We start from the raw sequence: 15,000 nt of genomic DNA, 5'->3' as shown, positions 1-15,000 counted from the left end.
AAGTGTCAGATCAGCAAGTTAATTGCCTTACCAGCAGTTAAAAGTGTTTAACCCTCAAGTGCCCTGCACAACAAATTTGTTCAATCAGTCTTCATTCCTTTTAGTGGGAAAGAGTAATTCTGGAACCACCTTTTGCCTGATTTAACAAACTGTCCAGTCTACCTCTCACAGAGAAGATCACCTCAAAACTGACAGGTTGAGTTTGAAAGCCATATATATATATATATATATATATATATATATATATATATATATATATATATATATATATATATACATATATACATATATATATATATATATACACATATATACACATATATATACATATATACATATATACATATATATATATATATATATATATATATATATGTATATATATATGTATATATATATATATGTATGTATATATATATGTATATGTATATATATATGTATATATATGTATATGTATATATATATGTATATATATGTATATGTATATATATATAGGTGTATATAGATATGTATGTATATGTATATATATATGTATATGTATATATATATGTATATGTATATATATATATATGTATATATATATGTATATATATATATATATGTATATGTATATATATATATATGTATATGTATATATATATGTATATGTATATATATATGTATATGTATATATATATATATATATATATGTATATGTGTGTATATATATATATGTATATATATATATATGTATATATATATATATATATATATATATATATATATATATATATATATATATATATATATAATTTGACTGACAATTTTCAAGATACAAAAATGAAAGAAAAGGAAAAGACTGTTATCCGCCAAATATTGTCCTTAAAATAATGACTCCATATTAGTCAAACAGTACAGGTGTAATTGGTAGAAATTCATGTAAACTCATCAAAGAATGAGAAATGTTTTGATATTCATTTGCACCAAAATATCTGGAAGTATGAGTTAGTGTTTCGTAAGTCATAATTATGAAAGTTGTTTTGAAAAATAATTGTATTGATATGTCCGTAAAAGAAAAAAAAATACAGTAAGATATGCTGTATTATTTGAGTTGCTAAACACATTAAGATTATATAATGGGTGCCACAGACATAGGTGCTGGTGGATATTATGTGAATATATGTTAAGTAAAGCATAACTGTGACTTATAACTTTGGATATCTAGTGATTGTTTAGCAGTCAGATTGAAGTCATATCTATACTCACATTTAGTTTTTCTGTGATTTTATTTAGTAATTTATTTGAATGTTTGAATGTTTCCTAGGCTTTGTTGTGTTCTATACTGCTTTTACTATTTTAGTTTCTACATCAGTGTTAAATTAAATGTTTCACCAGACCTCCTACCTCTGCTTACCTCTAATATTTTCATTCAGGCCTGAATTATATGAACTATCACTAAGATGAAACTATACATAAGGGTATAATGGATACGTTATGATTACATAGATTTCATACATACATCAACTTGACTGACATACTAGGAAGGAAACATACTAAACTAGTTATAGTTATTCAGTCACTAAGGAATATTTAACCCACTGCCAACATGGATGGCATGGACCTATAAGCTGTGCCCACTGTGAGTGTAGTTTGTCTCTGTGCATGGATGGCTCCTCAAGTACTTCCTATTTCACCAGTCTTCTTTCCTTGATTTTCAGGAACATTTTCTTTTATCTGCTATTACTGCTAGTAATGATAATAATGTTATAATGATTTTGATGTTTGTACTAATAATAGCAACATTGATTTTGATAGCATTATTAAAAAAAAAAGAAATTCCAAAAACTCAGGAGAGGTGAAATCACGGGAGATATTGAGGTCAACTTTTTTGACTACTTGGTGGCTGAGCACTTGGTGAGCTACCTATGTATAGAGGGATTTCACTAAACAATGTTATAGTGCTGGCACTGGGTTGATAGCAGTAGAAAAAAATGCCCAGAAACTCAAGGAAAAGGGAAATCAGGTGACATCACAGTGCCTACTAATTGACTCCTTGGTGGTCGAGCACCTGTGGCGGCATCTACTTGTAATCACATTTCACAAGACAAAACTACAGTAAATATTATACATTCTTGGCAGCATTGGGTTAATATCTGTTTGTTACACTATGCGTTCATATATTAGCTGGTTGTGATACATTCCTTTTATGTATGCAGGTTCTGATGGAAAGTGAATTAGCTGGCGTGTTGGTCAAATGATTCCCCAATCACCGTAGTAGGGAATGAACTTAATTAAAGCTATATCACCTTGAAGGATATAGAAAATTGAAGGTGAGGATATGTCTTTGATTAAAATGTCATAATACATCCTATGTATTGTATTTCATACTCTCTTTAGTTTGATACCCTGCACCACACATGTATGAGAAAAAAAAAATAAAATGGTTTTTAAAGAATGATAAAAGAGATCTTTGTTTCAGGATGGAGAAGAGTGGGAAGAGTTCAGCGTAAGGGTGTGACCATGGAGGCTGCCAAGGCTTCTCCTGATGAGCCAGATGGTGTGAGGTAAGAGGAGTAGTTTTTGCTCCTGTCAGCCTTAGACAAAAGAATGCTTAGCTAGAGTCATTTTCGTGTGAAGATTGAAGAATGGGTGAGCATTGCACAAGAGGGGGTCACACAAATGAATAAACTTTTTTTAGTATGCTTGAAATTGGATGTGAAGTTAGCATAAATTCCACATTTTCACTAATTTTGAGGTAAATTTTTGTTCATAGAAAATATTCAGCTTATCATCTATTGTGGCTGTACTAAACTGCAGCTGTCGATACTAAAAAGAACTAACTGTTTGTTATCATGGCATTACATGTAATCTTTGATTAATATGCAGTATAGATACAATATCTATACAAATACATGTACATTTACAAATAAAAGGACATTTATATATGCAAATAACACATGCACATGCAGAAAACAGTTACAAACACAAACATATGTGTACATGCATAAAGTAGTACCCAGAAATACTCATGTTAATATAGAAATGTTTCATTAGGATTTGCAATTTCAAACTTAATCTCCTTTAGATAATGATAAGAATGAAATATGAAAGAAAGCATAGAAACTGCATATGTTGTAGTATAGGAGAACACAAACACAGTATCTGGTTGGCTACAGATTCTCCAAGGTTGTGGCAATGTGATATTTATGCAATAAGCGCTAGCTCATGAATGTCAAGTAACTTGCAGCTATTACCTAGTAGACATATGATTCATAATCTTACTTATGCAGGTAATGCAGATGAAGTTATGAATTAAAGTTTGTCAGTTACATCTTTTACTTCTACTATTTCTGTTTATACATTTTCAGTATTTGTCCCAAAGAACTCTGTTAAATTACTTTCCTGTTGACTTGCTACCCTTCTCCCAGCATTCTTCCTTGTTGGCAAAACATTTCTCTAACTCAGCACTTGGATATTGTCCAAGACCCCCAACATTTTCTTCCTCCTCAGTTTTTATCTTGAAAGAACATAGTGCTTGTCCACAGTCCATCCACGTGAGCTGACCTCAAGCCATGTGACCCTTCTTTTGTTCCCACACATGAAACATATGACTTGAAGGAAAGATATCTTGCTGATATAGACATGATGAAATAAAAAATGCTGAAAGCCTGGGATAAAATCCACCCTGTAGAGTTCCATAAAAAGTTCCCAGCTGTAAAAAGGTGTTTGTGGAAGTGCTTAGAGGCAAGAGAACAGTATTAACTTCACGTTTTGAAATATAATAACAGATGAGCATGAGGTAATTCCAGGTGTTTCATAGCAATTCCTTGATGGATATGAGCTTTGTGGACTACAAAACTTACCAAAAATTTGATGATTTGATTTTTCTTGAAGCATTTTTCACTCCTTTAGGTTTCTTAATTTTGTAGATGAATGTGGAAGAGGTGTATATGTATGTGGATATTTATTTTAATGTCACCTAGTTTTTTTTAATACAAGTAACACATTATCATTTTATTTTGCCAATATTGACCATCATCATCATCATTGTTATTATAGTTTTTATTTATTTGTTTATTATTTATATTAGTATTAGTACTAGTTTTCCTTACATCATCAGTATTATCATTGTTGCTAACATCACTATCATCACTGTCACCACCATCACCATCATCAATCATCTTCATCATCAATCATCTCATCTGTATTACATTTCATAAGGTTGATAACAATAACTAGAACTTACTGCAGCAAGAAAAGAATACTACTGTAGCTATGCATTATCTTTTCTGTGTGTGTATATTTGCTCTTTACGGAAGTAGATAATTCAGCAGACTGCATAGAAGGGAAGTGTGATTATAAAGAGGAAAAAACATGATAAGGTTACATATTTGATCAGATGTTTGACGGCAAGAAATTTCCTCACAGGTGTACAGTGTAAGTAGTCATATCATGCTTTTGTTATTTGAATTTTGATGGTTTTGTAGTTTAAAAACATTGAAACGATTATGAGTATTTTTGATATCATGTATATGTGGTTCCAGTAAGTGGAGTGGATTTAGTTGCTGCAGAAAACATGTAGAGACATTTTTAAAAACCTCTTAAAACTGAGTGGACATTGTGATGAAAAGTGAAAGATGGTTTCACATACGAATTCTGATAAATTGGCTTGAGATATATTGATCTGCTATAGTGGGACTTCATTTCAACCCCTAAGCACTGCAAACCCATCAGCTGATCTGTACCCCCAGCTGCATAAAAAGGCTTAATTTTTCAACTTTTATTGTTGTAAATTTTGGTGGCATGCAGTTGAAGGGCACAGTTTTATGCACAAAAAAGTGTATACTTCATTGTCATTTTTGCAAATGGAGTGTCATTAGAGGGAACATTTTACACAATTTACCATTTTGTTTACCTTTGTACCTTCTAGGTTCACCAGCCAGCAGCAAGTGGTACAGCTGTGGACATACCAGTATGCCCTGCGCTTAAGGCATCTCTCACAGGTGGTGGGCAGGAACTTGCGAGGCCATGGCACTTATCCTGCACCAAATCCTGATTGTCCCCTTCCTTCAAAATCCCCACGACCCTTAGCTACCCATGGGTAAGGTTGGATTTGAGTTGTATGGCAACAGAAAATTCATAGTATGCCGAAGTCAGTGTCTGTATTTTTTATTGTAAAAAAATTATTGTTATCAATATGACAGTTATTATTATTATTTTTGTTTATAGCATGCATCTTTTGTTTTGCAGTTATGTCACAGATGTTCGTTTCCTTGAATATCATGTCATTAGAGGTAGAATAAGAAAAAAGTTCTTAGCTGGATGCTCTATGACCTAGGTTTTCAGGAAATTAAAGAGGTGTTGTTCACTTGACCTTCATTTCCAGGTACTACTATACAATCCATACACCAAAGAACAAAGATGAAATCTATTCTAGTGAACTTCAGAGCACATGTAATCCCAACTGGGTAGAATTACAGCAGGAGAACATCAGTCCAATAAATCTGAGATCTTTAAAAGGTGAGCACTGAGTTACTAGCAGCTCATTGATACGTTTGAGAATATGATGAAAAATGATTGATCTTCTTTACAATAGATAATGAATTATTTGGACAGTTAAGAGTGAATGTTGCAGCAGTTCAGTTAAGAGTCTGAACAAGAATTGACGTTTGTCTAAAACGGTAAAAAATAAAAATCCAAAGGACATCTTAATGTGCAGTATTGATAGATGTAATTAACAGAATATATAGGGTTCTTGAGTCTTATCTTTCATTTTGATACTAATTGTTAGTATTCATGTTTACATTCTCATCCTCAGGCATTATCATTAAGTTGTGGTTCAAGCCGGAGACAGAGAAAGAGAAAGCTCAACTGGTGACGTCGTGGGGTATACATTTCAGTGGCCTTATCCCCATTGGCCCAGTCTTGCCTTATGACCATGATAATTACGAACCCAATACCCTGGTCCTCAAGCTGAGGCATATGTTCTACACAGCTCCTGGAAGCTACCACCAGTCTGAGCCAGGGAAGTTACTACCTCTGCTACGCTTTGGGTTTTCCTTGCCACTCTCAGAAACAAAGCGCTGCTATACAGTTAGTTCTTTGTCAAGGTCAGTACTAAGATGTTTGGTGGAAAAGTTACTTAATTTTACAGATTAATTATTTCTTCTGAGAATATGATTTAAAATTGAGAGTGTTAACCTAGATATATACGTGTGCATCTCTTAACCCAGTGCCAACGGGTATAAAAGTTTGGCAAGTGGACATGATAATGGGATTGTTGGCGCGCATCAGCAGTTTCCCCTGTTTGCGCCTTGCTACTTCAGTAGTTTATGAGCGACATTGGGCACCTAAAAGCTCTTATTTTTCTATAATTAATAGAAATATTATAATTTTAAAGGTTTATCTTTATTATAGGTGCTATTGTCTAAAATCTTTACCAACTAAATGACCCTGTCCGACGAGCCAATGGCACAGGAATGGGCATAATATGATGTTATCCGATATTCGGTCCACCACAGCCATGGCATACATGTACATGCCACTTGTTGGCTGGTGTTTAATATTCGTTGCCAATTTGAAAATTAAGCTACTGATACCGGGATGGCAAAAATCCAAGGCATGGCCACTGTGTTTTTTGTTTGTTATAGTGTCTTTACACATAGAAGGCTCCACAAGTACTGAAACACCAAAGAGTGAATTATTATTCCTAATTCTCTCATCTGTTTACCATTTTCCTTGATTTTTAGATTTAAAAGAAAAAAATTCTATTAGGATTGTTAATAACATTATAGAAATATTTATGTCAATAATTATAATGATGATAATCAGTTTTGATAACATTTGAAAATGCAGCCTACAGCCAGTAGAGTTGATGTTTGATTTGCAAGAAAAATAAACTGGACTTTTGTTTATATTTGTTATGGTTTATATGGGATACATTTTCATTGAATATATTGGATATGAAGTCAGGGTAGTACCTGAAAGCATTTCGATTTTTCTCAATACAGTCCAGAATTAATGAATAAAACCAAAAACAAAAAAACTTTTAAGTGTTGTGTTAATATGAATTTAGACTGACTCTTTTAAGATATAGAAACTGTTTTATCCCTACTCATCTTTAGTACCTTTTTAAGATTTTTGACCATTATATGAAAGAAAAGAGACACATGCATTAATTTCTATGATAATTTATTAATGATTTTTAAAGTGACACCTGCACTGGAATATTTTGTTAGCACTCTTAGAGTAAGGATTGGAATGTTGTTGCAAGACAGTCTTTCAGATTTCTTAATTTTCTTGGTAAGAATTCCGTACATTAAATATTTATATTTCATGGTATAAGAAGAAATGTAATCTTGTTCTCTATTCTTAGATTACACAGCACGAAACGAGCTCAAAGACAACAAGAAATCAGATGTCAAGAGACAAACGAAGTCCTTGAGATGCGAGGCGTTACGAGAACCTCACGGGCCTCACAGTTAGCTGCTGAGGTGAGTTTTGGATGAGGAATGGTAGGCCTGATTTCTGTGGCTGAAAGTGTTTGTATTACATATGTTCTTTAGCCCTGCTTTTGTTAAATGAGTTGTTGAAATAAGTTTTCCCTCTGTTGATAAGATATTTATGGACAGCAAGAAAGTTTAAGCTCAGAATGGAAAGTAACTTGCTCCTTGGCCTTAGAATATACCTCAAGTTAAGATTTTACACCTAATTTTATGGAGCAGGAGACTTGCATTTCATCACTGGTCATCCAATTTTTTTGTCTTTGAAAGTGGAAATTTGTTGTCGAGTTAGTATCTTCCCTTCTTGCTTTTAGGAGTTTTTATGTTACTCATGTAAAACAAATATTGGTAACAGATCCTATTTTTCTTGAAGTTTGAATGTTTTTGATGCATTAGTTAAATCATCATCAGAAATACATAGATTTTTGAATGAAGATTTAATCAAATACATCAGGTTTATTAATTGCTCTATGAAATCATTCATTTTCACTCCTAGCCATTCCTATAGTAGAAGATATATTTATATGTATATTTAAAAGACTGAATGAAAGGCAAACTTATGTATTTTAGTACATTATATTCGCTACACCAGTAAACTAAGGGAAAGGGAGAGAGTCCTAGGGGACGGAACGAGAAAGTGGGTGTTGTAGACTGATAACCAGAAAGGGGTGCAGGAAGAAGAGTTAATCCTTTGTGGAGGCAACTTGGCTGAACATTACAGTTTAAGGATGTCCTCAAGGAAGCCATCTTGGTGTTTATGGATTAATAATGAAAAATGTGAAAAAAATACATACTTTTTTCTTCCACAAGTTGATATCTTCACAACATCTTTACAGGTCGAAGACTACAGAGTTAAAGTTGCACTTCTCCGGGAACAGCTCGAGGCTGAAATTGATCAGCTGAGGGCTCTTAAACTTTCAGCTGACAATTTGGATAATCAAAACCAAGAAAAAGGTTAGTAATTCTTCCTTGTTTTGATTTTTATTAGATATGTATATTGATGTTAGGCATTGGTGTATGTACATATGTAATACTCTTGTTTTAGTGTGACTAACATAAACTATGCTCTTTTCTATTCTAATTTTTTCTCTTCTTGGTTTGATTATGTGTATGTTAGTTTTAATCTTAATGATATGTTGCTATTTTTATTGTTATTATTATTGTTATTGTAATTGGTATTATCAGTATTGATATTGCCTCTATTCCAGGCCTGGAGTTATTGGGAGGATACCAGGGACTTCACAGGCAATTGGTCCATGTCAGAGGCCTGCAGGATGTAACCAGTGGTGACTGGGAGAGCCTTAGAGAGGCATGCACCTGTCTTGGGGAGTGGCGCAGAATGCTTGTGTCCCAGTTGCCCTTGATCTACCCAATTACTCAAGTAAGTTATATCCTTTGTGTATCTTGTTTTTATGAATAGGGGATCAGATATTAGTGTTAATTATCATGCCTGTCAGTCTGTAAGTTTTCTATGGAAGGTATTCATCATTTGTATTTGTAGTTTTCCATTTCTTATTAAGTATGTTGATATGTTACCTTTAATGCATAAGAAAGTTCATTCCTTATATTCAGGCCATTTTCCAGGGATAGACCTCCATTAATTTTCTGAAAATTATATATTTACAGGACAGTGATGGCAAGAAGTACAGGATATGCGGTGTTCATTTGCCAGATGCGGAGAACTATGACAACTGTAATGAAGTGGCTCTTAGTGTAGGGCTTGGTTTTGTAGCACATTTAATTGTCCTGATGGCACACCTCTTGCATGTACCCTTGCGCTACCCTGTTACTCCTAATGGATCGCTGGCCACCATCACCGACACCACTTCTTTACAGCTTCGTGACAGTGAGCGGGAGTAAGTTGAGCTTTTCTAATGTGTACTGTGAGTGTGATGATTTGTCTGATTTAGGAAATGGTTTTTTCAATTTGGAATTACCTTTTCCTAATGAGATATTTCGTATTATTAGTTCAGCTGTTGATGTAGCAATGTTGGATTCTTGTAGACAGTAATCAACATGGGATTTCGTTCTGGCTACAGGTTTCCTCTATACACCCGGGGAAAAGAGAGGGAGAAGCTGCATTTCCAATATGGTGTGTTTCTGCTCAATAAGAACATTGCACAGATACGATGGTACTGTGGCATTCCAACACCAGACCTCAGGCAAACTCTGCCAAATCTGAGTGCTCTTATGATGAAGATTACTCAGTCCAGGTGATTGCCTTTTTGATGTCATAATAAGTATAGTAATCCACTGTTGAGATAGTTGATCATCTTTGTTTTGTCTAAACAGCTTGTGCATACAGCTTTTTATGTAGAATTATTTACATGTATATATTTCCAGCATTGGTGGTAACCAGCCAATGGCAGTGATGCCAGATGTTCTAGTGCCTCCTCCTGCATCACCTGTTCCTGTAAATCTTGAAGTTCGAACTCCTGCAACTCTCTTGCATCAGCAACGGTCTCCTCGCCTCCCTCTGAATCCCTTGGCTCGCAGCACATCTCAGGATAATACAAAGGTTCCCTCAAGTATTGCTGACCCTCAGGAGAGCTCTGCAGAGTGGAAACTGGGTAAATCTGATAGCGAGACCGATTCCACCAGTGAGACCTCACCAATTAATGCATCCCTCTATGTAAGAGAAGCAGTTCCTCTGAGTGGAGAAGGTAGAACTGGAAAGTTTGTATTTGTAGACAAAGTTAACCATACCCTTGTTGATTCTGGTCATGTTGATCACCATAATATAGATGAAAGGTTATCTCATTCCAATGGGTTTAGTTTTTCATTAGATAATGGCCTCAATCACATTGGTGGAAAACACAATCCCTATTATAAGATCAGTGAGATATCTAGTTGTGATGATTTAAAGTTAATGAACAGTGTATCCAAGGCCTTAGGACTCGTACATGGGTCAGATCCTAGTTTGACAGCAAAGAAAGATCGAAGCTCTGCTGAGGAAGCAGAGGACGACGGCTTACCTGTTTTCAAAGAACAGACAACAGAGCTACTTAGGTCATGGCATGAAGATGCTCCATCTCATTATGAAGGTGTTTCAGAGCTTGGTAGTTCGCGAAAGTTAGAGGAAGTAGGTGTAGAGTGCGATGAGTCTTTCATGTGCCCTGCCTCCAAGAACAACCCACCCTTCTCAAGACAAGATGCCCTAATATGCAACAGTAATAAGTCCATAGAGTCTGTAGAATCCCTAGAATCAAAATTAATTGGGGGAAATGGTAAGCAGAGTCAAGAAAAGAGTCAAGAAAACCCTGTACATAAAGAATCTAGTGATTTTAGTGACAAAAAGAATACTACAGAGAATGAAAAAGATACAAAGGATTCAGCAGTTAGTGTTAAAGAAGGGCTTGAAACTGAAAGTGCTGCCCTCACTTTAAAGGAACTTGGAGTAACAGAGGACATGTTTCTTAATGATGTTGCTTTCAGAACAGCTGCATTAGCTAGTCAGAACTGTAGTTTTAAAATGTCCTTTTCGAGACAGAGCACTGAAGATGAATATCATTAACAAGTAATTTATGATTAGTATCATAAGTTTTTAAACATACATGTGATATCTTCCTTTCAATCTCTTCTCATCCTCTCTGTGTTTCCTTGCCTTGCCTTCTGTGTCTCACTTCTTACTCTACAATACTTTGCTCTGTACCTCTGTAGAGAGAGTCCTTATCACAATTTACTTGATATATTGTAGAACTAATTTGTGGTATTAGAGTGGATAATAGATAGATAGTTGAACAATATTTATATTTTATTTTTCTTCTAGTTTCCCTCATTAAAGTACAGTGATATTTTGCAGATTTTTTATTTATGGTTTTGAAATATAGTACTACAAACTGTGATAATGTTTCTTGTGCTTAGAGATTATTAAAACAGAGAGAACAAATGTAATATATATTACAGAATTCACATAGAATGTGAGCAAAGAGAAGGAAGTAATGTTAATTTTCAGTAATATCCACATTATATTGTATAATTTCCAACATGCTATGTATGTAATTATTATCACTTTCAGTTGTTTGTGAAGTTCAGAAGATTCTTTTGTTATATGTAAATATCTTTTTTTTTATTGATTTACAGTTTCTGAAAGGCGTCAAGTAAAGTGAGTAAATAGGTGTAGATTTAGTATTAAGATATACTTGCCTTTTGCACAGAAAATTGCTCAAGATTGGAAGATTTCATGATAGATTTGCAGAAGGAGAATACTCACCCAAAAAGACACACTTTACAGAGGGCTAATAAGATGAGCAAGTGGGAACAAGGAAAAGATCTGAATCTTTTTTAATGGGAAAATGAGATGGAATTTAAAATAATAGCAATATTAACTTGTATGAAGTTAATGACTTGAGCAGTTTATCAGCCTTAAGATGTGCAGATTGCCATGTCATGCAGTTTTGTTGTGCAGTTGATTTGCAAATATTTAGAAAGCAAAGACGAAGCTTAGTTGTTTTTTATTTATCCTCAAGTTTTGTTGTTACAGATTTTTGTTAGTAGAATAACAAACCAGTAAGAATTTCAGTGAAGCATTGAAAATCAATGAATTTTTGTTCTCTCTCTCTTCCCTGAGTATATCTTATTTAGATGGTTAGTGTAAGACTTTTCCAAGTGAAATGATGTGGTTGTAAAAAGGAAAATGGTAAGATGTATCTTATTCATAACTACCATGTATGACGACTTCTAAGTCTGTCTTTTTTATAGTCATATTTACCATATCTAGTGATTTTATAAATACATATTAATGTATATAATGACAATAATATGCATGTCTCTGTTACTGCATTATTGATGCTGTTGTGTCTGGGTTTAAAGGGTCACATTAATGTCTTCAAAATTCTCCAAGCTATTCTATGTTTATGCAGTTTACAGTGTAATGCATTTCACTGATTGAATTTACGCATTATTTTATACTTGGATTGTAAACACCTATGTAATGGGTTGCTCACTTTTTTGTAGGCTCGTGGAATTTGTATTTGTTTGGTACATATGGAAGTGTCATAGATGGGTTGCGTGTATGTTTTTATTCGCTGGAATGTTAAGTATTTTAGTTCAAAGCAGTGAGACATGACTGTGTAAAATCATATCCCTTTGAAAAAAGACCACAGCTATTCACATTATTTAATTGATATTTTGTCTTTTATGAAAATATAGAGGGGTTATACATAGAGTGACTACAATGACAGTCCAGGTTTTCTCCAGCTTATTCAGCCATTGGACAATTTATATTGTTTCATAAATCAGTATTTTTTTTCATTTTAAAGGAAAAATACTGGCTTAATCTATTGCTACGGATGTAAAATGTTCACTATCAAATTATTTGATAATTTTTAATGGTGCATATTTATGGAAGCTCCCAAGCTTGATTCCTTTTTTTTCACTTTTTGAAACCAATTGGTATTGCAGTTAATAAAACCATGAGAGAAAATAGTGACTCTTACATACTTCGCATGGTTCTTTCTGTAAATATTTGTAGATAAAAAAGCATCCGTCACATCAGCAATGCAAAAGCGTTTTTGAAAGTGTTACAAGAACATATTTTATTAAGATGCTGTGAAACATATGGAAGTACCCAGAATGTATAAAGTTTTTTGCATATTGTAGGATTTCTTGCACATTCATCCTTGTAATATGTAGTCTGCTAAATGCTTCATTGTTAGGACTTTAACCTGGGTAAATTATAGGTAATGTAAGGGTTGATCATGAAATAAGGTTGGAAAGATCTGGGAAAGGATGTATTTTTATGTAGTGAGAGAATGAATAAATAATTTTATGTCATATGAAAGGACGATTAACAGTACAATGAGATGCCATAAATATTTTACATATCAAAATTAACAAATTTGGAAGGGCTTGCATCCTGCTTATAAGGCTATGATATATTGCTTTTTTAATGGTTATGGAACTTTGGATCAGATATGAACTAAATTTTTGTCCAAAATCTGTGAAATTCGATTCTCTGAGAATGTAACCCAGTAGGGAGCTGTAAAGGATGAAGTAATACATATGTAGATTGTGATAGAATGCGATTATTAGATTTATTGTGGAAAGAAAAGTGAAAAAAAAATCTAAATTTAAACCCCACTCTATTGACAGGAATACCTCAAATCAGCAAAGCAGGTAATCTGTGTGTAGGAAACAAATTTTAAAAGATAGAAATAAATCATAGTTCAAACACCTTCTTTCCCTCGGAGGAGACCATTTGCATATGGCCTTGTGTTAGCTCATGTGTTATGCCTTACTAGTACCATTCACATGTCAGGCATTTTGAAGTGATGACATGCGTACATTCCTTAGCAGTGTAATAATAATGATAATAATATGAAAGGATTAGGAATAACAGTCTTTTTTTTTTTTAATGATTCTTTTATCTTTCTGTGAAGTGTATTTGTTTTTGAGACAAATTCTGTGCGGTTTTGAGGCCTTATGTTATGTCCTGATTTGGAATTGGAGATTTTGGCATTCTATTTTGATATGTCTTTTGTTTCTTCCTGTAATAAAGCAGAATTATGAAGTACAAGAAGTATTTGATATGTAGCACTTGTGAACACCTTCCCACGTCGTCTTTGAAGTGAATTTGTCATATTTATTGTATATATTTGATGGATTTTCATTTCATAGGGAATGATATTAACAGGCGTGCGTACTGAACAAGTTGACTTTTAAAAACATTTCATTTTATATTGGAGAAGCATACTAAGGTAGCAGATTATGCATATTTATTTTCTTTTAATTAAACATATATATGGCAGAAAACAATCAAATTTCAAAGCCGTTTATTTTCCGGTGATTATCTCTTTATATCTTAAACTTATCAAAAAAAAAAAAAAAAAAAAAAATCAGTAAGTATTCGACTTCCAGTTTTAAAATGAAGACCTTACTAACTGGAAATACAAAAGAAGTATTGATCCTTTTCGACACACGATCCCTCTGCTCACTTTTGCATGACCATAAACGTTTGAGTGTAGACCAGTTGCATTAGTCAAATATTTTGTTAAATTCGGCTTTCATTAGTAATTATATCAATAAACATTGGTATAGTTTCGTTAATGCACTACAATCATGCGTGATGAAGGATTAAATGGACAAAACATTTAATAAACGTATTGTCAGAGAATTGAATTGAAACCCCCATTTGACGCTCCTATCTTCATTTATATACAGCCTTTTTTTTTTTTTTTTTTTTTTTTTTTTTTTTTTTTTTTTTTTAGATAATCACAAGTTGCCCGGCCATTTGCATTTAATATAGAGTACGTTCTAGAGTAGTGTTGTCCAAGCATTTTCGCCTATTATTATTACCTTTATTACCTTCTTGTACTATTACGTATACCCCCCCCCCCCAGTTCTCCATGGCTAAACAAGCTGTTTTATTTAGGATAATGCAAATAATATACTAATTATGAAAAGACTGCATTGTAGGAGTGTTGGTCAATAAATTTGAATTTAATACACGAATAAAAAAGATGATTAATAGAACATATGATGTTTGTTTGTGTGTGTGTTCCTTGTTTGTTCACGTACC

At 33.5% G+C, this 15,000-nt stretch overlaps 1 protein-coding gene across 1 annotated transcript in view; it reads left to right on the top strand.

Annotated features, from left to right (window-relative positions):
- Uvrag (UV-resistance associated gene) overlaps positions 1–13,996 on the top strand; it is a 14,534-nt gene extending 538 nt beyond the window's left edge. Inside the window, exons 2-12 of the mRNA XM_070141086.1 lie at positions 2,196–2,309; positions 2,459–2,543; positions 4,910–5,080; positions 5,366–5,499; positions 5,798–6,089; positions 7,355–7,472; positions 8,318–8,435; positions 8,690–8,862; positions 9,108–9,337; positions 9,521–9,694; positions 9,825–13,996. Coding sequence (XP_069997187.1) covers positions 2,500–2,543; positions 4,910–5,080; positions 5,366–5,499; positions 5,798–6,089; positions 7,355–7,472; positions 8,318–8,435; positions 8,690–8,862; positions 9,108–9,337; positions 9,521–9,694; positions 9,825–10,995 — 2,625 coding nt within the window. The 5' untranslated portion in view covers positions 2,196–2,309; positions 2,459–2,499 and the 3' untranslated portion in view covers positions 10,996–13,996. The remainder of the gene's footprint in view (positions 1–2,195; positions 2,310–2,458; positions 2,544–4,909; positions 5,081–5,365; positions 5,500–5,797; positions 6,090–7,354; positions 7,473–8,317; positions 8,436–8,689; positions 8,863–9,107; positions 9,338–9,520; positions 9,695–9,824) is intronic.
- Positions 13,997–15,000: the final 1,004 nt, after the last annotated feature.

Source organism: Penaeus vannamei, chromosome 27 (genome assembly GCF_042767895.1).
Source record: "Penaeus vannamei isolate JL-2024 chromosome 27, ASM4276789v1, whole genome shotgun sequence".
Lineage (NCBI taxonomy): Eukaryota > Metazoa > Arthropoda > Malacostraca > Decapoda > Penaeidae > Penaeus > Penaeus vannamei.
Note: the sequence above shows the minus strand (reverse complement) of the source record. Positions and strands in the feature narration are given on the sequence as shown.